Source organism: Spermophilus citellus (genome assembly GCF_964194105.1).
Source record: "Spermophilus citellus genome assembly, chromosome: 14".
NCBI classification, from domain to species: Eukaryota; Metazoa; Chordata; class Mammalia; order Rodentia; family Sciuridae; genus Spermophilus; species Spermophilus citellus.
This window is the reverse complement of record NC_138194.1, coordinates 103,085,566-103,112,617: the sequence shown is the minus strand read 5'-3', so window position 1 is coordinate 103,112,617 and position 27,052 is coordinate 103,085,566. Positions and strand designations below refer to the sequence as shown.

Here is a 27,052-nt window from a genome sequence, read left to right as displayed (position 1 = left end):
TGGACGGAGTTGGGGGCTGCATGGACGATGACTGCCCAGACGGGCATGGACTGCTGCTCATTCCCATGGCAGTTCCCTGAGATGGGGACGATCCCCTTCCGCGTGGTCTCTGGTTCCTGTCCAGGCCTGCACGGAGCAGGCATTTCCTAAGAGCTGCCCAGTGCATGGCCACACACAGCCACTCCTGGCCTCCTCTCTGCCTCCCTTCGTCCAGTGCTCCTGCTGGCATCCCGGGCGTGACCAGACCCAACCGTCCAGCACCCCCTCTGCTGTCCATAGATCTCCAACCGGCACAAGTTCCGGCTGTTCCAGGTCCTGAAGAATGTCATTGGTGCCAGTGACGTCATGGAGGACATCTGGAAGAGGCGCTTCATGCAGCTGGCCTTGGAGAACATGACCAAGTCCACGGTGGGTCTCCCCCCTCCTGGCCAATGGCTACTCCCCTAGGGGCTTTGGGGATGCAAGTGGCTCCCCAGGGATCCCAGTGACGCAGTGTTGCTGGGTCTCGTGGTCCCCCAGACGGTGTGTGTCCACTCCTGTGTCCTCACCACTGGCCCTTCAGAGGGACAGGTCCATGCATTCTGGGGCTGAGGAAGCTGAGACAGGGAGGTCCCTTCTTGAGTTGGGCTTGGGTTCCCCTGACTACCTCCTCCCTGACCATCCCTTTGTGGCTGCCCACACTCCAGCCTCTGGGAGACCTAAGTGCCAGTCCAACCCATTCCCCAGGCTGCAGCTCAGCCCTCGGCTCCTGCCCCTGGGCTGCTGCCCGTGGAGGTGTGTGGACTGGACCTGAACAGCCCCATCCCCAGGCCAGCAGCAGTCTCCATGGTGGCCTCCAGGGCTGTGGGGACAGGGGTGTATCTCAGACCAGGTAGCCCGGCAGCCCCATGGTGGAGTCCTCACCCACGCAGGCGAGTGGTGGCCAGAGGGCAGTGGCCAGGCCCCCTGCAGTCTAGGCCACAGCACCACCAAGCCGTGACTAGGCCACTTGACCCAGGATGTCGTGCCAGTGACAAGGAGGCCGACGCCACTGGGAGACGGTCTTTAGTGCAGCGCCCAGGCCACACAGGGCCACAGGGGCCCGTCCCTCGCAGGCCAGGCAGCGGGCAGCAGCCATGCCTTAGGCCTGTGGGCGTGGGCAGCACTGTGTGAGATGTCCCCTGGGCCACTAAGGGGCTGGGGCCGGCCAGTGTCCAAGGTTGGGGAAGGATGGCACGATTGTGATAGATATCCCCCCTGCCAGGAGATGAGGGGCCTGTGTCCTTCCTGGGCCGTGTTCACAGCCTTACAGGGAGCTCTTTAGGACAAGCAGACGTCAAAGGCCAGAGCAGAGCCCACCAACAGGAGCTCTGGCCCCATTCTACAGAAGGACAGGGAGGCTGGAGTGTGGGACTGGCCAGGGGACAGCCTCGTGGGTAGACAGTGGGTGCACTCCAGAGAGCTTGAGAACCGTGGGCGGGGAGGACAGAAGGAAGGACAGAGGGGCCCGGGACAGGTCCACCCGCTCCTTTCTCTGTTTAAACTTGTGCGTGCACACACACGTGTGTGTGCGTGTGTGTGTGTGTACGTGTGCATGTGTGTGTGCATGTGTTGTGTGTGTGTGTGTGTGTGCGCGTGTGCACCACCTTGCTCCTGTAGCGTGATCCGGGTCTGTTTAGACGTGTGTGGCTTCTGTCATGATAAAGCGCTGGCGGGGCGGGTGCAGGGAGCTGAGCGCACAGGGCAGCTCGGGGTCTGGCTTCAGTCTCCCTGGGGGCAGACAGGACCCCTCCCAGGGCAGTGCTGGGCATCATCCTGGGGTCTGCCTTGCCCTGGGACTCCCACCACCCTTTCCATTAGGAGACCCCATTGCTACACCCCACGTCTTCCTCCTTCCCAATTTATTCCCTCCTCTGCCATATATCAAATTTATTTTTTCAGGCAAAGATACATTTTTCGGAGGGGAGGGGGCCTGAGGATTGAGCTCAGGGGCACTCGACTACTGAGCCACACCCCCAGCCCTGTTTTGTATGTTATTTAGAGACAGGTCTCACTGAGTCGCTTAGCACCTTGCTTTTGCTGAAGGCTGGCTTTGAACTCATGATCCTCCTGCCTCAGGCTCCCAAGCTGCTGGGATTATAGGCTGCTTTTTTAAAAAAATGCCTTTTATTGTTGTTCTGCTGCCAACTTTTAAAATTCATTTTTCACTGTTGCATTGTAATTATATGTAACAGTGGATTCCTCCCACCACGTGCATGTAACATGATTTGAGCAGCCTCGTTCCCCAATTCCTATGTAGAAGACACTCATCTCCAGCTGCTTCCTCCGGAAGAGTGTTTGGGGAGTAAACCGTGAGCTATGAGTTTCCAGAACCCTCTGTGTCCTATTGGGCCCTGGACTCTAGATCGCGTCCCTTCGTCCTCGGCCCTCTGTTGAGCCATGGAGGCCCAGGCCATCCTGACGCCCACTCTTCTGTAGGACCTGCCTTCCCCGGGGGCTCAAAGCACCCGAGTTCTGGAGTTCCACCACGGCGCACCTCGCCCTGGGTCCACGCAAGGTTGTGGGCTTGGCTCTAGGCCTCTCCCGCTCCTGGCTTAGCTCTTGGACTTCGAATCTCTCGTCTGTCTGCTTCCAGCTCCGAGAATATGATTGCTGTTGTCCTTTTTAAATTCTCCTAAATGTAGTTTTAAATGAGGGTTTTTCGGGGCTGGGGATGTGGCTCAAGCGGTAGCGCGCTCGCCTGGCGTGCGTGCGGCCCGCGTTCGATCCTCAGCACCACATACAAACAAAGATGTTGTGCCCACCGATAACTAAAAAATAAATATTAAAATTCTCTCTCTCTTTAAAAAAAATGAGGGTTTTTCTTTTTTTAAGCAAAATCAGATCCGATCCATCCTCTTAAGAAGCCCTCACAACCATGTGCTTTCAAAGAACTGCAATGACCTCTCCATTTCCTGAGAGCAGGAGGGGCCCTTGGACACCTGCTCCTTCAGATGCCACCTACGGCAGGGTCTCTGCTGCCCCCGCCTCCTCCAGCAGCCGTGCGGGATGCAGATGACAGAATCCCACGGCAGCCGAGAAGGCCGGTGGCCGCCCAGGGCCGGCTCCGGGCCCAGTCTGGCTGCCGCCCAAGGGTGGCTCTGGGGGGCCTGGGGGGCCTGGCGCAGCCAAGAGCCACCCTGCAGGTAGAGAGTCCCAGCAGGAGCACAGCCTGGGTTCTGAACTCTTGGTGACGTTACAGGACGTGACATGTCCTGAGCGTGACCGGGAGTGGGCCTTAGACACAGCGAGGGCTTGGCAGAGGGCCAGGGGAATGCAGCACCGGGCAGGCGGCTCCACAGAGCAAGGCCCTGAGGCAGGGTGCAGGACAATGTATTATGGGACTTCAGGGGACCCAGAGTCCAGAGCCTGGGCACAGAGCTCCCCTCCGTTCCCTGGGCCTCTTGTTTCTTTCTTTCTTTTTTTATTTGTTCTTTTTAGTTACACGTGACGGAGAATGGGTTTGACATGCCCTACCTACAGGGCACACAGCTCCCATTCTTGTGGTCGGACACGGTGTGAGGTTCACATGAACACAGGAAAGGGATGTCTCGTTCATTCTACTGTCTTTCCCATTCCCATTCCCCTCCTTCCCTCCCTTCCCCTTGGTCTGATCCAGTGAACTTCTATTCCTCCTCCCACCCTGCTTCTTGTGAGTCAGCACCCACCTATCAGACAGAATATTCTGCCTTGATTTGGGGGATTGGCTTATTTCACGTAGCATGACAGTCTCCAGTTCCACTCCTTTTTACCAGCTAATGCCATTATTTCATTCTTCTTTATGGCTGAGTGATAGTCCATTGTGTATATAGACCACATTTTTTAATATTTATTTTGAGTTGTAGTTGGACACAATACCTTTATTTTATGTATTTATTTTTATGTGGTGCTGAGGATGAAACCCAGGGCCTCGTACATGCTAGGCGAGCACTCTACTGCTGAGCCACAACCCCAGCCCCTAGACCACATTTTCTTTATCCGTTCATCTGTTGAGGGGCACCTAGGTTAGTTCCATAGCTTAGCTATTATGAATTGAGCTGCTATAAATATTGATGTGCCTGCAACACTATAGTATGTTGATTTTTAAGTCCTTTTCATATATGTTGGGGAGTGGGATAACTGGGTCAAAGAGGTTCTATTCCAAGTTTCTAAGGAATCTCCATACTGCTTTCCAGAGTGGTTGCACCAATTTGCAGTCCCACCAGCAGTGAATGAGTGTGCCTTTCCCCACATCCTCGCCAATGTTTATTGTTACTTGTGTTCTTTATAACTGCCATTCTGACTGGAGTGAGATGAACTATCAATGGAGTTTTAATTTGCATTTCTCTAATTGCTAGAGGTGTTGAACATTTTTCACTTTGTTGACCAATCGTATTTCTTCTTCTGTGAAGTGTTCAGTTCTTAGCCCACGATGGATCGGGTTATCTGGGGTTTGGGTGGAAGTCTGTTGAGTCATTGATATATCCTGGAGATCAATGCTCTATCTGAGGTGAGTGTGGTCAAGATTTTCTCCCCTTCTGTAGGCCTCTCTTCACATTCTTGATTGTTTCCTTTGCTATGAAGAACCTCTTTAGTTTGACTCCATCCCATTTATTGATTCTTGATTTTCCTTCTTGTACTGTAGGAGTCTTGTTGAGAGGTCAGGTCCTAAGCCAGAATGATGGAGAGTTCGGCCTCCTCTTTCCTCTTGCAGGCTCAGGGTCTCTAGCTTAGGCCAAGGTCCTTGATCCCACTCTGAGTTTTGTGCGGGGTGGGAGACAGGGGTCTAATTTCACTCTGCTACATATGGATTTCTGCCGCAGTCTGGCTGCAGCAAAATAACCGGGGGTGATGAGCAACTTGTGTAGATTGATACAGCAGGAGTAGGAGCCGTTTATTGTAGGACAACAGAGGTATTTATACATTCCACACAGCTTATCTTAATTAGCATAAACTAGATACAGCAGTCAACCAATAAGGAATCTCCACACTTAATGGCTCGCTGGCGTTACTTTACAAACCACTCCCCCTGGCAAAATGCCAGGCACCATCCTGACTTGTTTACAGACCTTAACAGATTTCCAGTTCGTCTGTCTCTGTGTCCTCTGTTCTGTACCTCTGGTCTACGGTCTGTTTTGGTGCCAGCACAGCCGTTTTGGTCATTATAGCTCTGTAGTGTGGCTTAAGCTCTGGTATTGGACGCCCCCTGCTTCGCTCTTCTCGCTGAGGATGCTTTACCTACTCTATCAGCCTCTGTTTTCCATCCCCCCAATGCTGTGTCAATCAAACCACAGGCTGGAGGCGCCGGGCTCTCGGCCTGCGCTGACTGCCCCTCCCCCCCAGGAGCTTGAAGACATGTACCAGAACGCGGCCAGCGACGTGCTGGTGGCCCTCTGCAGGCACTCGTGGCCGGAGGTGGCCCAGCACCTGGAGACGGAGTTCCTGACAGGTGTCTTCCCGCATCGCAGCGTCCTCTACGTGATGGGCACCCTGTCCTCCCATGGTATGTGCTGCCTGCAGTGGGGGGGGGGGCAGGGAGGCAGATCTGAGGGGAGGCACACCGACCCTGAGACAGCGAGGCTCATGTGGGTGGCACCAGGCTGCTGTGCCCCGACCCCCAGCAGCGACAGGCGGGAACTGCAGAGGAGTTGGAGGAGAGCTGGTTGTGCAAGGGCCCAGGGGCAGCAGGGAGGAGACAAGAGGTCTCCTAGGACCGGGCCCGGAACCAGGCAGGACTCAGCTTAGCCTGGCCTTGTTCCTCCACCCTGGAACTGGGAAGGGTCCCTCTGCACCTGCGGGGCCTCCAAAGCAGCCCCTACTGAGGTGGGATTTCCAAATCTCCCATAAGGCTTCCTCACCTCACAAGACTCCCTGAGCCTTATTTCCCCAAACTTGAAGGAACTTCAGCACATCCCAAAAGGCCCTACTCAGAGGAGTCCCTCCAGTCACCATTAGACAGCCTGAGGTCCAGAGAAGGACAGGGCCTGTGTGAGGCCACACACAAGGGGCCAGGGCCATAATTCCAACCCAGCTCCCTGGACCCTGACCCCGGAGCCAGGCCAGGCAGAGGCAGGACAGTGTCCCCCCCACTCAGTGTCTGAGGGCTGGGGGAACTGGGGCCCCAGGGCCAGCCCTGGCTGTGAGCTCAGACCTGGCTGCAGCCCACCTCCGTCTCCCACAGAGGAGCTTCTGAACCGGGAAGACAGGGCGCGCTGGGAGACCCTGCTGGCCCAGGTAGGCAGGGAGACCGGCTGGCCCTGGGCCTCTGTGGGCAGCCAGGCCAGGTGGAGGGTACAGTGGGGAGGGAGGAGGAGTGAGGGGGAGGGAGGAGAGGGGCAGGGAGGGAGCAGGGCTGTTCCCCACAGTACAGATGAGCAGACGGGAGGGGACTTAGCCACAGTGGGGACTGGAGCCTGGGTCTCTGGTCCTGAGGCAGTGCAGGTGTCGACACACAGCCCTCCACTCTGCCCAGGACCTGGATCCGTGATGGCCAGGGACCAGAGAGGACACAGGGGCCAGAGCTGAAAGGGGGAAGCAGACTGGGGTGCGCCATCTCAGGGCAGCCCCATCGGACACACCCCGAGTTGGAGCTCACAAACCTGAGAGAAGGGACATGGGCCACAGCAGACCTGGGTTCACGTTCAACCAATCACAGCTGTGGCCTTGTCAGCCTCACTGTTCCTGAGTTCACCATCCATCAATGAGGATAAAAGTCCTGGCTCAAAGGGTCACCGTGAAGACCCTGGGCGCTGACCACCATGGAGCCTTTGCATGGCACCCACAGGGCAAGCCGGGCTTGGTGCTGGTCACGCTGTCACAGCGCTGAACAAGAGTAATTAATGGAACAGAGCACAGAAATCACTAAGGAAACCAAAGACCTGGCCAACGCAATTAACCAAATGATCTAATTGACATTCCTTTCAAATGCAAATAGAACATTCCCTAGCTCACCACACACTGGCATCTATCAATTTTCAATAAATTTAAAAGGGCTGAAGTCAAACAGTACTTTCTCTGACCAAAACATAAATTAGAGGTCAATACTAAAAGGTATCTAGAAAAACTCCAATGCTCGGAAATTAAACGACACAGTTCTAAATGATCCATGGGTCAAAGAAGAAATCACAAGAGAACTAGAAAATATTTTTATTTTAATTGAATGATAATAAAAACACAACATAGATGACAAAAAGCAATGCTGGGAAATTTGTATTTTAATGCCTGTATTAGAACAGGAGAAATGTATAAAATTATTTAAATCTTCATTTTAACAAACTACCAAAAAAGAGCAAATTAAACCCAAAAAAAGTAGAAGGAAGAAAATAATAAATACTAAACCATTTGTTAAAGAACTAAAAAAGAGACAAACAACAAACAATGAATAAAACCAAAAAGTGTCATCAAAAGATTAATAAATTAATAAACTGATCAAGTGAAAAATCATACAATGTCAGTTTCAGAAAAAAAATAAGGAACATTAAAAATCCTTTAGATATTAAAGGATGATAATGAAATATGATTCCAATAAATCAGACTAAAGATGCAATGAATTCCCTGAAAAACACAAATTACCAAGCTGACACTAGAAGAAATGGAAAATCTATGTAGTCCTATATGTACTAAACTGGTAGTATAATTTAAAACCTTCTGATTACCAAGCCACATCCATTTTACCTTCCATGCAATGTGTCAAACACTGAAGAGTCTTACAAAAGAGAGTCTATTCACCAGGCAAGGGCATGGAGATGGGAGAGCAAGTCTGAAATTCACCTGCCTGATTATAGGGTTTGGGGCTATTTATGGGATGAGGCATGGGGAAAGCAATTGGATCAACTTAATAACTGTCAACACCGTGACCCTCACATCAGAATAAGGGTAGCATACAGAATAAGGTAGCATACAGAATAAGGGTAGAATCTTAAAATCCTCAAGAGAAAAGTTTCAGATCACATAGAGAGGGAGACCAATTCGAATCTCAGATTTCTCAACCCAGACCCTCAAAGTCAAGAGATCCTGGAACAACATAGACCAAGCTCTGACAGAAAATGGATGTCAACCAAGGATCTTATGTCCAACAAAACTAAGCTTCAGATTTGATGACTAAATAAAACCTTCCATGATAAAGAAAAGTTAAAAGAATTTACAGTGAGAAAGCCTGCACTACAGAGCATTCTCAGGAAAATGTTCCAGGAGGAAGAAATGAAAAACAACAATGAAAATCAACAAAGGGAGGATCTACTCTAAAGGAAAGGCCAATCAAAGGAGAAACCAAGTCAAGTTAAAAAAAAATAAACCAAAATGTCCAGGATTACAAACCACGTCTCAATAATAACCCTGAATATTAATGGCCTAAACTCATCAATTAAAAGACATAGACTGGAAGATTGGGTTTTTAAAAAATACCCAACAATATGCTGCCTTCAAGAAACTCATCTCACAGGAAAAGACATCCACAGACCGAAGGTGAAAGGGTGGGTCAAAACATACCACTCACACGGACCGTGGAAGCAAGCAGGGGTTTCCATCCTCATATCAGATAAAGTGGACTTCAAACCAAAGTTAATCAGAAGGGATAATGAAGGTCATTTCATACTGCTTAAGGGAATCATCCACAAGACATAACAATCATAAATATTTATGCCCCAAACAATGTAGCATCTACGTATATCAAACAAACCCTTCTCAATTTCAAGAAGCAAATGGACCACACAATAATAATGAGTGACTCACCACTGGATAGACTTCCAAACAAAAACTAAACAAACTTTGGAACTCAATAATTCAACCAGTGATTTAGACTTAACAGACATAGAGTATTTCATCCATCATTAAGTAAATACACTTTCTTCTCAGCAGCACATGGATCCTTCTCTAAAATAGACCATATATTATGCCACAAAGCGACTCTCAGCAAATATAAAAAAACAGAGATACTACCCTGTGTTATCAGATCATAATGGAATGAAATTAGAAATCAATGATAAAATACAAAAATAGAAGCTATTCCAACACCTGGAGAATAAATAATATGCTATTGAATGAGCAATAGATAGCAGAAGATATCAGGGGAGGCAATAAATATAATCTATAGGTTAAATTTTTACATGGAAATTTCAAAGGACCTAGAGTAGTTAAAATAATCCTTTTATAAAACAAAATTGCAAGAATTCCACAACTTGATTTTGAGATTTTTGTAAAAGTCTAAAACCACAGTAAAAGATCATTTGCTCTAAGGCACAGGAAACAGAAAGATGAGGCACTGGCTCTGGTGAAACAAATAAATAATTAGAAAATCCCACATAAAACCACACTCACATACTCTAATGATTTTTAAAGCTGCCAAAGCAATTCAACCAGGAAAGGAAAGTCTTTTGAACAAGGTTCATGAACAATTATCTGTTTCTGAGGGGAAAATGAACTTTATTGTCTACCTTAAACCACTTTCAAAAATTAATTGGGAGGCTGGGACTGTGGCTCAGCGGCAGAGCGCTCCCCCAGCTCGTACAAGGCCCTGGGTTGATCCTCAGCACCACATAAAAATAGATAAAATAAAGGTATGTGTCCAACTACAATAAAAAATAAATATTCTTTAAAAATTAATTGGAACCAAGATCTAAATGTAAAGCCAAAACTTAAAAAGCACCTAGAAGAAAACACAGGATAAACTTGCCAACTTGGACTAGGTAACTATTTCTTGGGACTCAGAAGACAATAATACAAAGAATTGACAAGTTGTATTCCATTACCATGGAAACGTCTGCTTATCCAAAACAGAGAAAGAGGAGCCGCAGACATGGAGGAAGTATGCACAGACCCAGGTCCCTCCGACAAGGGACTGTTCGCAGAGTGAGAAAGCGCTCCCAGAGCTCAGCGGGAACACTGAGCCGCTCTGCTCTCTCAATGAGCAGGATGCAGACAGGTGCTTCCCGCAGGAAGCCATGGAATGGCCCTGAGCAAAGGAAAGATGACCACAGTGCGGTCCCCAGGGAGCTGGAGAGTTGCCATCATATGCCCCTTGAGAGTTCAAACAAAAACCTGAGGGCACCCAACGTTGGCAAGGACAGGGAGGCAGGACCGCTGCCCGTGGGACGGCCATGGTGCTGTCTCTTTGGGAACCTGACAGCCCTCACTCAGCAATTCCCTTGTAGGGATTATACCCAAGAGACACAGAGGCTTGTGCACACAGGCTCCCTCCTCCTAGGAAGTCCCCCACCAGCCTCCTCTGGGCAGCCTCTAACCCAGCTACCTGGGAGGCGGAGCAACACCCCCGGGGAAATGCTGAGAATTGAACCAGAATCGAAACAACTCCCTTTTCCAGAAAGAGGAGGCCCCTTTGCAGTGGGGTCAGTCAGAAACCTTGGGAGTGACGGGGGTGACAGGGATTCCTAGGAAGGGCGTGAGTGAGCTCTCTGGGGTGGAAGCACCCGCCCCGCATCTTGACGGTGTGTGGATGATGTGGGTCTCTGCTCAGATCCTTGAGCTGTGCACTGAAGACCTGTGCATTTCACTGTAAGTTAGAAATGGCTTGATTTTCAAATACTTAAAAATTCTAAAAATCAAAATGCTTGGAAACAGATATATTTCAAAATTCAGAACATTTCAGATTTAAAAAAAAAAAACAAAATGATGTCCATCCTGTATATTCCACAGACATCCAGAAGAGGGGTCTGGAGCAGATGCAGAACCAGGTACAGTGATAACTCTTCACATAGAAACCAAACACTCACAGTAACTCCCATGAATCCTCCTGCATCCGTTTGGGTCAATTTTTGCTACCCAATGAGGCCACTGCAGAGCTCTGGGGTGGGCTTGTTTTCTGAGTTTCAGGACCTGGGGGGCTGGTACTTACAGCAATAGACATACAGAAAGGGGGTTGACAGGAGCCCCTGGCACTTCTGGGCTGAGGACTTCCCAGAGGGCAGAGTCTCAAAAGGATCCCGCAGTCACCTGTCCTACAGGTGGAGAGCCACTGTTTCATGTATCAATTGAACAAAAGACCTGACCGAGCAACATGGACGAGGGAAGGTTTATTTTGGCTCATGGTTTCAGAGGTTCGGTCCATGGTCAGCTGACGCCATTGCTTGAGACCCGAGGTGAGGCAGCACATCAGGGCGGAAAGGCCTGGTGGAGGGAAGAAGCTCAGAACACAGCAACCAGGAAGCAGAGAGAGAGAGAGAGAGAGAGCTCTGCTCACCAGGGGTGAAATACAAACCCACATCAGGGACCTGCTGCCTCCAGCTGCCACCCCGCTAATCCAAGTCGTCGGATTAACCCGTGATCATGTCACAGCTGCCTTAACCTAATCATTTCCCGTCTGGACTTTCTGGAATTGTCTGACACGTGAGCTTTTGGGGACACCTCATACCTCAACCACAACAGCCACCCAGGGTCTGCTGCACCCCTGCATCAGCAAGTAAGCCAGAAGTGGAGCACAGACTCTACCGGAAGTGGGGAGCAGTTTCCATTTCAGGGACCAAAGGGTCTGCCCCAGGGAGGGCTGAGGAGATCTCCCCTGCAGGGGGCACTCTAAGCTTGTCTTCTGCCCAACAAGACGTTTCTCCCTGGTAAATTATTTCTTCAGGATAAATTCCTAAAACTAGAGTTAACTGGGGGAAATGTATGATATTTTAAGCTTTGATTGATGTTGACATTGTCGTTTTTATTAATATTTCCAAAACCTTAAAAAAACTGCAGATCTAACCACCTTCCCACTAAAGACACTTCCACGAGGTCAGTCTGGCCAACCTTGAGGTTAGTTCTAAGAGCTGCGTGCTGTCACTCCTGCGGCCTCTCGATGGAATGCAGAGACTCTGGTCAGCACAAGACCCGAGAGACTTCAACCAGCTCTGCAGCCAGCAGCCTCACAGAAGGGCAAGGCCGCTCCCCACAATAAAGAAGGGAATGTAGCAGACACGTAAACCAGGCCCGCCGCCGCTGACCACCGCTCCCAGCATCAGGGCCAGTTCCACTGTCATCGCCACAAACACGTGAGCAAAGATGTGAGGATGGCCACAGCGTCACTCAGCAACAGGGACCTTCCAGCCCATGACAACCCAGGGGACAGGGTCCCGTGTGGTCCCTCACTGACATCACGCAGCATGTGACTTGCTCGGGTTTCACTTTCCGTCAACCTTGGCCACCACGATGCCATCTTAACAGCCATTCCCTAAATCTGAGCAAAGCTGGGTTTGTGGAACGCTCATCGTGCGTCTTCTCCTCATTCTCAAGCGGATGGCTTGCCTTTTGCTTGTGGGTTGATAAAGTGCCGTTTCTTACTACTGACATCTGCCCTTAGCAACAGATGACAGCAAAAGAAAACAGTCTTTCTGCTCCGTTGTAACGGTGTTCCTTAACACGCCTCCTTCAGTGTTGGCCATCACACTCCTCAGTCTTTTAAGATCTGGGGTTTGGAATTATGCAAGGGACGGGTGCCTCCCTGACCAGGAGAATCTGGGGGGGGGGGGGACCCTGGACTTGCTGAGTCCCAGAACGTGGGAATGTCACAAGTGGACAGATCTTCTGCCTCCACCGTATGAAGCCGTGTGACCTGGGCTCCCTGAGTCCTGCGTCCACTCACCCACTTGATCTCTTGCTGACCAGAGTGCACGTGAGAGTATGTTCCATGTGCCAGGCACTGCCAGGCCCTGGGACACAGTGTGTCCTGCCCCTGCAGAGGGGCGTCCTCAGCCCACATGAGCATCTGTCATGGTGAGACTGGCCAGAGCCGGGGTTGGGACCACACCCTGCAGCCCCCCATCCCCCGGGCTTCTGATTTTCCTGCCTCAACTTGAACACATCCAGGGGCGTCCTGAGGAATGTCCCTCACCCCTGAGTGCTATCAAACAAAAGAGTGATCTGGAGACCCAGAGGAGGGAGGCACCAAGGGCAATGGTTCAGAACTCAGGACAGCCTGGGGCTAGGCGGGCTGGTAGAGGCCCCAGCTCTGGGAGTGGAGGGAAGGACAATCTAGCCTGTCCACCCCGTCTGCTCACAGGTGGCTGCCAAGTCCGTCCCGTTCCTGAACACAGACATGTGGTCCAGGGAGCTGCTATCGGCCCTCACCAAACCCAGCCGCACCCAGCAGGAAGAGTTACCAGAGAAGGTGGGCCCTGCTCCCGGTAGCCCCCACCCCATCCACCACACGCACTGTCCACGGGACACACAGGTCCTGGAAACGGGTGGGTCTGGGCAGCAGGACTAGAAGCTCATCCTGCTGCAGGCCAGAGGGGCAGCCACCCCAGGCTGTGGGTAAGGGCTCTGAGGGCCCAGGGGCAGGTCGGGGAGGCTGCCAAGGAGGAGGCAGTCAGCCAGGAGGGTCCAGCCGCGGACAGGATGCTCCCTCTCCTCAGACCTTCCTGTTCACCTTCTACGGGATGGTCCTCCAGGCAGAGGAGGAGAGCACCACGGTCAGGGCACACCTGCAGTCTCTCCTGGAAACCTCCCACCAGTGGCCCAAGCAGAGGGAGGTGAGGACCCAGTCCACTCTGTCCCCACAACTGGCCACACACTGGTGTTAGCCCCCATCCTGGCTGAGCCACCTCCCTGCTGAAACCCTGGCCTTGGTTTCACACTGGACTCTGATCCTGTTCACAGTTGGGCCCTGGCCATGCACTGAGCCCTGGACCCCGATGACAGGCTGAACCCTGGTCACAGGCCCAGACCTGGTCACCCCTGACCTTGCCCACAGCTGGGGTCCTCCTGCTCCACCCCACACATCTGTCTTTTCATTCCCACCCCTGATCAGGCCTACTTAGAGCTGGTGGGAGAGATGACCAGTCTCCAGGGCCTCCCTCTGCCTCCTGCCTCCCTTCGTCCACCTGCCAGACCCCATAAGAGATGTCCCCAGGGTCAGGCCGAGTCACATGTCCTGAAGAGCGTGCGGCTGGGAACTAGATGCCCTAGGATCTCGGCTGAGTCCCCCCATCCCGTTCCAGTGAGTGGGCTGGGTGTGGGGCCAGGTCCAGCCTACAACATTGGGTCCCCCACACAGGGCATTGCGCTCACAGTGGGGCTGGCTGCCAGCCGCCACCTGAATGACGTCTGGGCCATCCTGGACCAGTTCGGGCGGAGTGGGCCCATCAAGTGGAGCCTGCACAGCTTCTCCCTGAAGGTACCTGCTCGGGCCTCGGCACAGGGCTGGTCCTGGGCACGTTACCCTCCGTGAAGACCAGAGCCTCCAAGCAGGGGCTCCCGGGGCACGGCAGGGCCAGGCGCACGGGCTCTGGGTCACACAGCCTGACTCCAGTCCCACCTGCAGCATGGCCCCCTGTGCCTCAGCTTCCTCCTAGATACTGGCCCCGACCTGGCCTGGGCTGAGGTGAGCTGAGGCACCCACAGCACAGCTGGAGCAGTGCCATGCCCAGCCGTGCCGGGACAGCGCTGCCAGCTTGAGGTCGGCCCTCAGGCTGGTGACCATCTTAGGGGAGACAGGTCAGGGACAGCCATGAAGGTGGACGCAGCACACCATGTGACCAGGGCAGCCCTGGCCACAAGGAGGGAAGGGGTTCTCTGCCTACCTTTCGGGTCTGCTCGGATGTCCAGATGCCCAGTGAGGGCCAGGATGCCCTGGGGTCCCACAGCTGGCAAGTGGCAGAGCAGGGCCTGGAGCCTGTGTCTCCAGCCCTCAGAGGTGCCTCGTCACTAAGGGCAACACCTCCACAAGGGTCCTCAGGTGACAGCCGGGGGGGGGGGGTCTCACCCAGAGGGAGCAGCCCTGTGCCTTCCCAGCTCTCTGGCTAGGCACACCCTCCCAGGCCCCCACAGCCCAAGGGGGTACAGGTGCTGGGCACTGCCCTGTCCAGCAGAAAGAGGGGCCAGGCCCTGGGCTCCTGGGGAAGGGGCCACCACAGAGGGGGCAGGTGGAGGCCTGGACACTGGCCATTTCCCACAGCACTGAACAAGCCTGCACACAGCCCTGGGGGCCCGCAGGGCCACTCAGCCCCTCGAGGGGCAATTCCATGCTCCCTGGTTTCCTAAGATATGCACAAGCCCGCCACCTTGGGACACCTGCCCCCCCAGCAGCCTATGGGGCAGGGTCCTTCCTCTCAGCACCTGCCCTGGTGCCTGAGCACCATCCCTGCCCCCACATGCCAGAGCCCGACCTCGGAGGACCTGCGCTGGAAGTGGGCCAGCAGCACCATCCTCCTCGCCTATGGCCAGGTGGCGGCCAGCGCCAAGGCCCACATTCTCCCGTGGGTGGACAACATCTTATCCAGGATGATATTCTACTTCCGCTACAGCTCCTGGGTAGGGGCAGGGCTGCTCACTGGAACTTCCCGGGCCCTGCTGCACCCCCAGCACAGTCACGAGCCCAGGGATCCTGGCATCCACAGGGCGGGCAGCCACCTCCCTCTCCCACCAGGCCCTGCCCCCGGCTGCCCCCAGCTCCCTCTCCACTGTCCTCTGTGCTCTGGGAAAGACCCCACCCCACTCTCTGGGTTGCTTTGGTGGGCGGGGCTACGGAGAGGCTGACTCTCTTCCTCTGCACCAGCAGCCTGCAACCAGGCGGCACTGCCCAGCACCTACTGGGTGCCCGCCATGCCCCAGAACCTCCCACAGGCTGCGGCCTAGTTTAAGTGTTGTCGCCTCGTTTGCCCCTCCTAGAGACTCCCAGGTGGCTCCCAGCTGGTGCTCTCTGCTGGGACCCCACTGCCCCAAAGACATCAGCCTCACCCCTTGCTGGCTCCCATGCACTCCGGGGCCCTCTTCCTGACCGGTCCCCCTTGTCCTGGGCCTGGCCCCATGTAGGACGAGACCCTGAAGCAGAGCTTCCTCACTGCCAACCTGATGCTGATGGGGGCCATCAGCCGGAATGAGGGTGCCCACAGCTATGAGTTCTCGCAGATCTCGGAGCTGCTCGAGTGTCTGATGGTGCGTACCAGGCCCCTGTGGAGGCTGCTCCCTAGACCAGGCCTTCTTGGTGGCCGCTGCTGGAGGAGCAGGGTGGGTCTCCAGAGCCCTTCCACGCCCCTCTGGAGTGCCTCTGGAGACTGGCCTAAGGTCAGGCAGCTGTACCTGGCCTGACCCAGATCTGACCTGCCAGGCCCCAGGCTATGCTAGGGATCTCCCAACAGGGCCCAGGCACAGAGGACCCTCCGGGTGGGTGAGGGCCAGGGTCATGGGACACAGGCACCAAGGCATGGAGGCTGAGCAGGAACCTGGTATCAAAGGCGGGCGGGCGGGCAGAGCCTGAGCGCAGGCAGAGCCTGAGTGCAGGCCCTTGCCTGGGGACTTGCAGGTCTTGATGGAGAAGGAGCCCCAGGACGTGCTGTGCACGGAGAGCAGGCCGCAGGCCCTCCACATCATCAGCAGCCTCTGGTAGGCTCCCAGCCACAGCCCTCCCCCCAGCAGCCCCCGCCTGGCTTGATGTTGGCAGGCCTGGGCCTAAGCCATGCATGCAGGGGCAGCCCATGCAGGCTGCAGCATCTGGACACAGCCTCTCCCTGGGGGAACTGACCCCCCAGATGCTCACAGTCACAGCCTACACCTCCGTCAACCCCAGGAGAGGGTCAAGGCAGACTCCAGGGGCTTGGGGTCCAGGCCACAGGACAGAGCCCCACTGAGGGCCCCACCCACAGACCGGTGAGGGTACACCTGGTGTCCCTGTCCTAGCTGGGTGGGGATGCCTAGGAGTGGGACCCAGGGAATCCAGAGCTGCCTACTCTGGGGCTGCAGAGTACAGGCAGGCGGCAGGCGACCCGGACGGCCCAGGGAGAGGGCAGGAGGAGCTGGCGGATGTCCACTGAGACTGGTTAAGCCCCTCCCCCATGAGGCACCCGACTCCCCACGCCCCTGTGCCCAGGCCTACTAGAAGCATGAGACCCTCCTGCGCTCTTCAGGCACATCCTGGGCTCTGGGGACGCAGAGGGGAGTGAGCAGGGAGCGTCCCTGTTCTCCAAGAGCATATAATTGGGGAGGGACTGTCAGTACTCAGACCACAGGTGTCTCTGATGAAGTGTGGGGGCCTGCAGCAGGGAAGTGAGATGGGGAGGCGTCACCATCCTCGCGGGCTAAGGCTGTGTTAGGATGCCCTGGGAGGGGCCTGAGCAAAGCCCCTGCAGGGTGAGAGTGAGCCCTGCACACCCTTGGCTGCCAGGACACCAGTGCAAAGGCCCTGCGGGTGGCACACACCTGAGTTGTCAGAGGGCCAGCAAGGGCACCAGAGCGGCAGGGTGCACATGAGTCTGCACGAGGCAGAAAGCTAAAAGGTCTGCAGTGTCAGGCTCTTGCCCTCTGTCTTCCAACAGCAAGCTGAGGCCACCCATGGACACGAACAGGAAATCACGGCTCCTCTCCACCTGCCTCTGCAGTGTGTTCGCTCTGCCGCTTCTGGACGCCCTGGAGAAGCACACCTGCCTCTTTCTGGAGCCACCCAACATCCAGGTGAGGCTCCCATAAGGGCATGCCCAGCAAGGGGGCTGGGCGGGAGGGTCCTGACCACCACCAGGCAGGGCCGGGGACCCTGGCAGTCTCCTAACTGCACCACTTTCCCACCTGTGAAGTGGGGTGATAATGGTAGAACGGATGGTCTTCAACCCAAGTGACTGAAATGAGATACTGGGTGCGTGTGGCTGTGCAGTAGCCTGTGAGCAGGGATATGAGCAGCTTCCCTGCTGATCCTCAGCACAAGCATGGGGGAGGCTGGCTACCCCAGCACTGAGCACACTGAAGGGCCCTGTGGCTGGCTCCACGGCGGAGTTAGGCTTCTTTACTCTCCGAGCTCCCCAGCAGCCCAAGGGGGGGAGAGTTGCCTCTCTCTAAAGGGTGAGTTTCCCAGCCTTGCAGGAGCCCAAGAATCCCAACTCAGCCACTAAGGCCTGCAACTCCTGGAGCCACCTTCCCCAGGGACAGGCTCAGTCTCACCACATAGCCACTTAGCCTGGCCATGCCCTCTCAGGCCTCGCCCAGCCAGGCTGAAGGAGGAGCTCCGGGACCGTGCTCAGCACCTGGCCCACTCACCGCCCCTTCCTAGGTTCTGTTAAATAATAGAAGCTCTCCCTGCAGAGGGACTCCGGGCATTGCTCATAGCCGCTACCAGGCCTGGGGCTGTGCAGGCAATAGGACCCCCAGGGGCGGGCAGACCTGGGACCTCCACCCCTCCCCCACACGGGCAGACCCTGTACAGCCAGACCACAGAGGCACTGGACTGCATGCTGCAGAGCTTCATCACCCAGAGCCCCACGGCCGAAGAGCTGCACTTTCTACTGTCGGTGAGGCTGGCTGGGCAGCGGGGGAGTGGGGGGAATGTCCTCAGACCTGGGCTTGGAGGCCCCAGGAGGGTGGATCAGAGGAAGCACGGCCTGGATGGGGGGTCTTCCCACACTCAGCATCACAGTGGAGGGGAGGGAGGGGCAGCAGGTGTAGCCTGGGGTGAGGTCTGGTGAGGAAGTGCACCCCTAGGGCCCTTCCCCTGCAGCAGTGACCCCAGGCCTCAGCCTATGGCTCTCACCTTTGCTTGCCCTCCAGGAGTCCTGCCTGGTCAGGAGGGAGACCATCACGGGGCAGTGACCACCCAGGCATAGGGGTTGGCCAGATAGTCAGAGGTCAGGGCCAGTGGGCCCTCATCAAGGAGGTCCCTGGCCAGGAAAGGGCCCCAAAGCAGAGGGCACAGGGTCAAAGGAGGGGTGTGGGTGTGGAGGAGTTCTCATGACCAGCGGGCAGCAAGGTGGGTGCAGTGGGTAGGGCGGGGGTCAGGGCAGCAGGGTGGACCCCTCTGGCTTGGGCAAGGAGCTAGGCTGAGGTGAAGCAGGGCCTGGGGGCCTGGGACACAGGTAGAAGTCAGGAGTGGGAGGTGGGCAGGAGCAAGTGCCACCTGCCTGGCAAGTAGCCTGACAGCCCCTGGGTGTCCCAGAGGGGCCGTGGCTGCCAGCACTGGAAGTCATAAAGGCTCCCCAGGCCATCGCCGGGTGGCCCAGTCTCCAAACACAGAGTGTCCTCACCCTCCTCGGAATCCCAACTCAGGGAGCACACTGCGCCCCACAGACAGGCTGAGGTGGCTAGCCCAGCCCAGCCCAGCCCAGCCGCAGCCTGGCCAAGATGCCTAGCGCCCTGTGACTCCAGGTCTAGAAAGGGCTTAGGGCACATGGCAGGTTAAGAAACCGGAGCCCCAGAGGGCTTCCCATGGGAGAAAATGGCCACGCCCGTGGCAGGACTCCTGGGAACAGAAGGACTGGGCGGTGTGCTGCTGGTGGCCTGGGAAAGACAGAACCAACCAGCAAAGCCCAGGAGCCTAGCCGAGGGCGGGGCTGGGGGCGGGGCCTGAGCCAGTGGTGGGCGGGGCCTTACTTCGCCGGCGCTGCAGATGGCCCCCGACCCCGCCCATCTTGCAGCACCTGTACGTCTGGCTGGCCTCGGAGAAGGCGCATGAGCGGCAGCGGGCCGTGCACAGTTGTGTGACTCTCCTCAAATTCCTGAACCACAAACGCTGCCTAGATGTGAGTACCGGGCCCCAAATGCCCTCTGCAGCGGAGCTTCTAGCCCCGGAGCCCAGGGACCCTGCAGCCTGCAGGGGAGCTCTGGTGGAGCTCGAGGGCTCATGTCCATACCTCCAGACCCGAGCGTATACTTCAGCCCCCTGCAACCCCCACAGGGCTCCATGGCAGCCCAGGTAATGTCCCCTTTACAGAGTGTCCTCACCCTCTTCAGAACTTGAAGAAACAGGCTGGGGGAAAAGGACCCTGGTCAAGGTCTCTCTGCTGGGCTCTGAACCAGGAGGACACTGCCCCTGACCCAGGAGGCCGCTCTAGCCATGCACTTTGTGGCCTGGGGCAGTGTTTCTCTTCCCCTGCCCTCTGCATCTCACCTGTAAAATGAGTGGAAATGGCTCCTCCAGGTGAGCTTCAGGTGGTGAACAGGCTCTGAACCCAAGCCTCCACCTGGTGGAGGCCCAGGGGTGCAGCGTGGAACACCCCTTCCCACTGCCTGCATCCAGTGGGCCTCCCCTGCGACATGGCCCCTGAGGTCCTGGGCTGCGGGAACCTGGCTCACTGCAGCTGGTGGAGCTTCTGCCTGTACCAGCCAGTCACCATTAACCACAGGAGGCTGGGGCCCGCCCCAGGGCAGGGAGGCGCAGGACTGCAGAGGGCAGGGTCGTGCCACCAAGGAAAGGTCATTGCAGTCCTAGAGGGATTTGAAGTGGCTTCAGTTTGCTCAAAACCCACGTCCACACCACAGGACTGGGACCAGGGTAAGGCAGGTGAGGGGTGATGGCCTCAGGCCCTACAGGAGTGCCAGGAACTCCACAATCAAGATCAACCCTGCTTTCATGTGATTAGAAGGCCCCGTGATTGATGTGACCGTGGCCCATAGGCTGGCCACCTGTTTTCATCAATGAAGTTTTATTGGAACCAGGATTTGGGTCAGGCAGGGTTAGATCCTGTCTTTACTTAAGGTTGTCACACGTTTTTGTTTGTGTTCATTTTGACTTTTTTACTATCGTATTGACATTAATATCATCTCTCTTGATTGCTAAGACTCTGGCAGCCCCTTTATTTTGCCCACTCCCTAGCCTGGCCTGGCCACACACTCTGAGGGGACCCTTCCGACCCTTCGGCTGGGCTGGGTGCATGTGTGGCCGCCTGGGGACTCTGTGGGTAGGTTCTGCCTTCAGTGGTCCCCTGCACTCTCAACACAGCCAAAGGAGGGCCTCAAACGCATCGGGCAGCTAGTGGGCATGCTGGGGATTCTGTGCCAGGACCCGGATAGGGCCATCCAGCACTCCAGCCTGGAAGGGATGGGCCATCTCTACCAGCTCCTGATGCGCCAAAAAGGTGAGCCTATGCGGGCCACCATTGGCACACCTGGCCCCACCCCAACCACGGGCTCAGGTGGACTCACACCAGTGCCCCAAACTTAATCTCTCCCTAAATATACCCCCAAACCCAACCCTGATATCAGCCATAACCCTAGAATGGTCTTGCCCCAACTTCCAAGCCCAGGCCACAGGCCTGACCCATTTGCAGATAAGGACCCCATCCTAACTGCCCCCGTCACAACCTAGGCCTGGGCCACCTTTGCGCTGCCTCACCTTGCTCTGTCTCCGTCCGGCCAGCAGGAGAAACTTTTCAGGTGGAATCGCTGACCTCCAAGGAGGTCTCCCAGCCTGGTGCAGAGGGAGTCCCCCTCTGGAGCAGTGAACAGAAAGCCACTTCCCCGGACCCCCAGGAGCTGGCATCCCCCACGGACAGCATCTTCCACCTGGAAAGCTCCCAAGCCCTCAAGGTCAGAGCCCTAGAGTCTGGGCAGGTTGCGCAGCGCAGGGGCATGGCAGAGCAGGCCACAGCATACGATGGGAGCGGGGAGGGGACCACCCTGTCTCCTGTGGTGCTGGAGTGGAGCCCGCAGCACGGCCCCTACCATAGAAAGCTTCGGGCATTGCCGTCCCTTCTCAGACTCCAGATGTCTTCCCTGGTCTGTTCCAATGTCCCCTCACTTCACTACTTGAACAATCCTGTCCTCACACAGTCCAGAGTGAGCAGGGTGCCGGCATTGCCTGGGCAGGGCCAGGTTCACGGAGCCTCACAGGTCCATCCAGGAAGGCTGAGCTGGTGGCTTGTCCATGTTGGGGTTGAACCCTGCTAACAAAGACCTCTGGAACTGCCTCCCTCATCAGCCCTGTTAGACCTGAGCCCTTTAGGTCAAAGGTGGCATCTCATTGAGGCTTGCGGTAGGGCTGGCCTCTAGAAAACACCACCAGGGAGTCTGTCCAGCTAGAACCAGATGAAGAAGGGGTGCACAGGGCTCTCGGCACCACAGCAGGGCTTAGTCAGAACTGGTGCTCTCAGCAGCTGTAGTGAGCTGAGCGCTGAGGCCCATCATTTTAGTACAAAAATCTAAAGACCTGGGGCTAATATGTTAATTGTCCATGCCCTGAGTGGGAAAAACCTGGCTTGGCTACAGTTTTATACCAGAGAACCTGAGCTGGGACAAAGGCAGGGCAAGGAGGGTAGAGTCCCACTGGTTGCCCTCCATCACCATCACCATCACCACCATCACCACCATCACCACCATCTATCATCACCTCCATCACCGCCATCACTACCACCACTGTCATCACCATCACTATCATAGCTATCATCACCATCACCATCACCATTATCACTATCGTCACCATCATCACCATCATCACCATCACCACCACCAACAACAACATAATCACCATCACCATCACCACCACTATCACCAACATAATCATCACCACCATCACCATCATCACCATCACCATCACCATCACCATTATCACCATCATCACCATCACCACCATCACCAACAACAACAATAATATCACCATCACCATCATCACCATCAACACCATCACCATTATCACCATCGTCACCATCATCACCATCACCACCATCACCATTATCACCATCATCACCATCATCACCATCACCATTATCACCATCATCACCATCATCACCATCACCATTATCACCATCATCACAATCATCACCATCACCACCACCAACAACAACATCATCACCATCACCATCACCACCACTATCACCAACATAATCATCACCACCATCACCATCATCACCATCACCATCACCATCACCATTATCACCATCATCACCATCACCACCATCACCAACAACAACAATAACATCACCATCACCATCATCACCATCAACACCATCACCATTATCACCATCGTCACCATCATCACCATCACACAATCATCACCATCACCACCAACAACAACAACATCATCACCATCACCACCACTATCACCAACATAATCATCACCACCATCACCATCACCATCATCACCACCACCATCACCATCACCATCATCACCATCACTGCCACCATCACATTCATCACCATCACCACCATCACCATCATCATCACCACCATCACCATCACCACCACCACCATTACTATGACCCCACACCATCCTCACCACTACCACTACTACCTCTACCCTCACTGTACCTCCTTGAGTAAAAGCAGGATACCTAAAGTCTTTGTCAACCCTGAGGTGAATATTCTAGGATTCTCAGAGTCAAATCACCATTCCAACCTGAACCTTTTGGGAGATTGGGCATGTTCAACATCAGTGCTGTCCCAGGCTGTGACTGGTCTGTAAAGCTAGTGAGCACTTGAAATGTGTCTGGTGCTAAGGAACTGAACTTTAATTTTATTAGATAGATTCAAATAGTCCATGGGTGACTGGTGGCTACTGCGTTGAGCAGCAATGTTCTAAATCATTCTAGAAGGTTCTGCCTGTGCAGTGCCCTGGCCCAACTCCACCATCAGGAGGCTATGGTGCAGGGGTCATACTCACCACCTTGCATCCCCTAGTGCCCTTCATCCCTCTGGGCAGCTGTCATGGTCAGCTTGCAGAGGTAAGCCCCTCCTGAAAGGAAAGTGACCACAACACTCGGAGTGACCAAAAGATCTTTATTGCAGCAGTGCAACAAAGAGAAAAGAAGGAAGGAAAGAGAGAGAGAGAGAGAGAGAGAGAGAGTGAGAGAAAGAAGAGAAGAGATGAATAGGGAGAGAGCAAGAGCAAGAGAGAGACAGAGAGCGCGCACAAGAAAGATAAAGAGCAAGAGAGAGAGAGCAAGAGAGAAAGAGCAAGAGAGAGAGGGGCCCAGCAGGAGGGAGTTTTTATAGCCCAAATCTAATGGGGCCTCTGGGTCTGCAAGCTGCCTTGTTGGCCCAAGGGGGGTTGAGTGCTCAGCCTTGAGCGGGACTTGACACAGACAGGTGATAAAGGACCAGATCTATCTCTAGGGGGGTTTGAGTATGTGGGCTATCTTGCAGCCAACATCTGTTCAGCCTGCCCTGCAGACAACACAGTTCAGCCTGCTCTGCACCCAACACCTCCCTAGACCTCGAGGGTCTCTGGGAGAATACTCGTGGCCAGCAGAGCTGGGGTCTTAGGGAGGCCCTACATGGGCTTGGCCTAGCCCTACCCGGGCTGACCCTACCATCGCCACCCTGTCCTGTGGCTGAGGGTGGGCCCTACACCTCTCTAGGCCTGGGACTTGGTCCAGGTGATCTCAAAGACCCTCCACACTCTGAAGTTCAGTGTCTCTTGAGACTGGAGCCTGGCCATGGGGACCTCCCCTCTGGGCTGAGGCCAGCAGATGGGGATGCCCTAGGAGGCAAGGACAGGCAGAGGAGAGGAGGAGACCTGCTGTCCTTTGCTGTGCTCTGGGTTGTAGTTTGTGCAGGGAGATGTGACAGCACTTAACCGCAAATGCCTGGTGGGGGGCACGTGGAGGAGTGGGTGTTCAGAGACCCAGGGAGCCTGGGCAAAGGACAGGGAGGACGCAGAGGTGGGGGAGTGGGTGCCCAGACACAGGACCCAGTGATGGCCTCTCCATTCCCACAGGAGATCATGAGGCACCTTTTGATGGCAGAGGTGACGGACCTCATCTGGACGGCCATCAGTGGCCTGGGCTCCTCCAGTCCCTTCCGCGTGCAGGCGGCCGCTGAGCTGCTGCTGGCTGTCATCCACCAGCACGGGGCCAAGCTGGAGACCGTGAGGGGTTGGGGCACCACCCAGGGCTGGGCACTATCCAGGGGCACCCGCCAGGCCAAGACAGGAGCCCCGAGCTTGGGCCCAGTAGGGGAAGCCAGAGCCACCCTGTTCAGAGCCAAAAGAGGGAATGCCTGAGGGAGGGTCCAAGCAAGCGTGAGGGGCCTGGTGGTGGCTGCAGGCCATGGAGCAGACGGGCAGTGGTGGAGCCTGCTGTGTCCCTACAGTGGGAATGGGGCAAAGGGACAGACCCGACCCTCCGGGAGCTCTCCGACTGACGGAGATAGGATGGCCAGTAGATGCAAAAGGTGCAGAGTGGGCCCAGAGGGAAAGGAGGGGTCCCCCCAGCCAGAGGACAGCTGATGCCAGGTCCTGCAGGCCGTGATGTGGGAGCTGGGCCTCCACAGCTGTGTAACGAAGCAGAAGGGTCAGGACGCTCCAGGCACAGGAGCAGCCTGCATCAGAGCAGTGTGTCTGGGGCAGGATGAGGGGGTTGCTTGCCAGACCTTGAGGGGAGTGCTAAGCTCTCAAAGCCCCCCAAGGCAGTGGGCCTGTCTCCCATCAGACATCAGACCCGTTGCTCCAGGGAGGCTGTACCTCCCCTGTCAGAGTCCCCAGGGCAGGGCCTCCCCTCTGACCTCTCCCTCCTCACACAGGTTGCTAACATGGCCCGGGGCATCCACCTGCGCCTCTGCTCTGTCCGCATCCCCCAAGCCAAAGACAATGCCCTGTCCGCCATCACCCTGCTGGCCAGGAACCACACCCCCGAGCTGGTGGCTGCCTTCCTGGACTTCTCCATGCCCTTAGACAGGTGCCCGGCCCACCCTCCCTCACTACCCACCACCATCCTCCCCAGGCAGGGGCATGGCCTGTGCCCTCCTGGGTGCCCTCCTGGGTGCACAGGGAGCCCACGGTGCTGGGCGCAGGGAGGGGGCACTGTCCCCCTGGGAGAGACACTGGGGAAGCGCTGCTCACCACCTGTCAGCCCAGCCCCCCACCCTTCACCTGGTGAGGGGGTCCCAGGACCCTGAGGGTTCCTGGAAAAACCCCCAAACCTCGCCATCCATTAGCAAAGGCCCCTCTGTCTGCACATCGTCTTTAGACGTTCTCTCCCTGCTCTTCCGAGGACCCCCGGCAGCCACCAGGGCCTCTCAAGTGAGGCTGGCTTTTCTCCCTCAGCCTTTGGACCCTGGATTGGAGGTGCTAGGTCCTTGTTGCATGGCCCCTCCCGCCAGAGTCCCAGCTCTGCATCCCGTATCCTCAGTTCATACCACTGCCACCCATCCACCCCACACCGCCCTGGGCCATGCTTCAGGGTGTAGCTCCCGGACAGGGACACCTTCTTGCGAGATTCCTGCTGTGACATTGGGGTTTTGCTCTTCCCTCCCGGCTTCTGCCTGGGTCTCCCTCTGCTGGCAATCTGGCCTTCCATCCTCCCCCAGCTACCACTCCCATGGTCCTGGCCCAGACCCGGTCGTCACCAATTTCAAGACTTTCTTCCCCTGATCCCGACACCTCCCACCTTTATGGCTTCTCCCTTGGGTACCCAACAAGCTGCCACCCTTCAGAAGCTATAGCTGCCGCTGTGCCCACCTCTCGCAGCCCCCTCCTGGCTCACCCTGCTCCCTGATGCCGTTCCACCACCCAGCATCCCCTCCCTCCCTGCACAGACCCAGGCCCTTCCCTCAGCGGCTCACCTGGCCGCCCTCTCCGCTGCGGGAGCCAGCAGAGGAGAGGGCACAAGCTCCCAGCACCCAGCAGTGCTTTCTGGGAAGATTGCTGGTGCCCATGTGCAAGCACCTTTGGGTGGTGTGTCAGTAACTTCTCGCCTTATTGTTTGGTGATCGGGGTGGTCTATCATGCTTCTCCTTCATGGGGTTGGCTGGTCCTGAGAACTGCGTTGTGAGTGTTCTGTGGGTCCTCAGGAAGAAAGTGCATTTTCTGTCGCCTGGGGTTGAGTTGGATATGCATCTGCAAGGCTTACCTTGCCAATCATGGTGTCTTCGTCCCCTACATCCTACTTCCTTTCTGTCCCCTGACCCCTGGACTGACATGTGTTGAAGTCTGACTAAAGGAACATTCATGTGTCTCTGTGTCCTTCCACCTCCTGTAGTTACTGACCTCACACATGTTGCTGTGTTGCTCAGTGCATGCATATTCTGTTATTAATCTTACTTCTGAATCATGACCCTTAACTAATTAAAACAAATAAAAATTTTTAAAAAACCATGACCCTTAACATTAAAGGTGCTCTGCTCTGTCCTGTTGAGTGCTTGGGGGACTTAGATTCTACTCTGTCTGCTATCAGGATCACTACCCTGACTTCATTTCTTCTCCTCTGGCCTGGTGTTCCTTTGCAGAATTCCTGTTTTAGGTAGCGTATTATATAGTGCTTTGGTATCGTGACCCAAATTTAAAATCTTTTTTAACAGGTGATATTCATTGATGTGTGGATGATCAGTCTTTCATAATATTTTGTCGTTGTATTTTGCTATATTTGATATGTTTATTTTTCTATAAGATGTATTTTTTTTTTAGTTCAGGAAGTGTTGTGATTTCATTCCA

The 27,052-nt window shown here is 55.2% G+C and overlaps 1 protein-coding gene across 1 annotated transcript in view; it reads left to right on the top strand.

Annotated features, from left to right (window-relative positions):
• Positions 1-357: 357 nt before the first annotated feature.
• LOC308633527 (maestro heat-like repeat family member 5) overlaps positions 358-27,052 on the top strand; it is a 48,775-nt gene continuing 22,080 nt past the window's right edge. The window contains exons 1-16 of the mRNA XM_081266376.1: positions 358-408; positions 5,341-5,500; positions 6,179-6,231; positions 12,992-13,099; positions 13,347-13,463; positions 13,988-14,107; positions 15,091-15,243; positions 15,745-15,867; positions 16,235-16,314; positions 17,244-17,379; positions 18,111-18,206; positions 19,326-19,430; positions 20,630-20,765; positions 21,047-21,216; positions 24,341-24,490; positions 25,144-25,298. Of these exons, the coding sequence (XP_081122502.1) occupies positions 373-408; positions 5,341-5,500; positions 6,179-6,231; positions 12,992-13,099; positions 13,347-13,463; positions 13,988-14,107; positions 15,091-15,243; positions 15,745-15,867; positions 16,235-16,314; positions 17,244-17,379; positions 18,111-18,206; positions 19,326-19,430; positions 20,630-20,765; positions 21,047-21,216; positions 24,341-24,490; positions 25,144-25,298 (1,898 nt within the window). The 5' untranslated portion in view covers positions 358-372. The remainder of the gene's footprint in view (positions 409-5,340; positions 5,501-6,178; positions 6,232-12,991; positions 13,100-13,346; positions 13,464-13,987; positions 14,108-15,090; positions 15,244-15,744; positions 15,868-16,234; positions 16,315-17,243; positions 17,380-18,110; positions 18,207-19,325; positions 19,431-20,629; positions 20,766-21,046; positions 21,217-24,340; positions 24,491-25,143; positions 25,299-27,052) is intronic.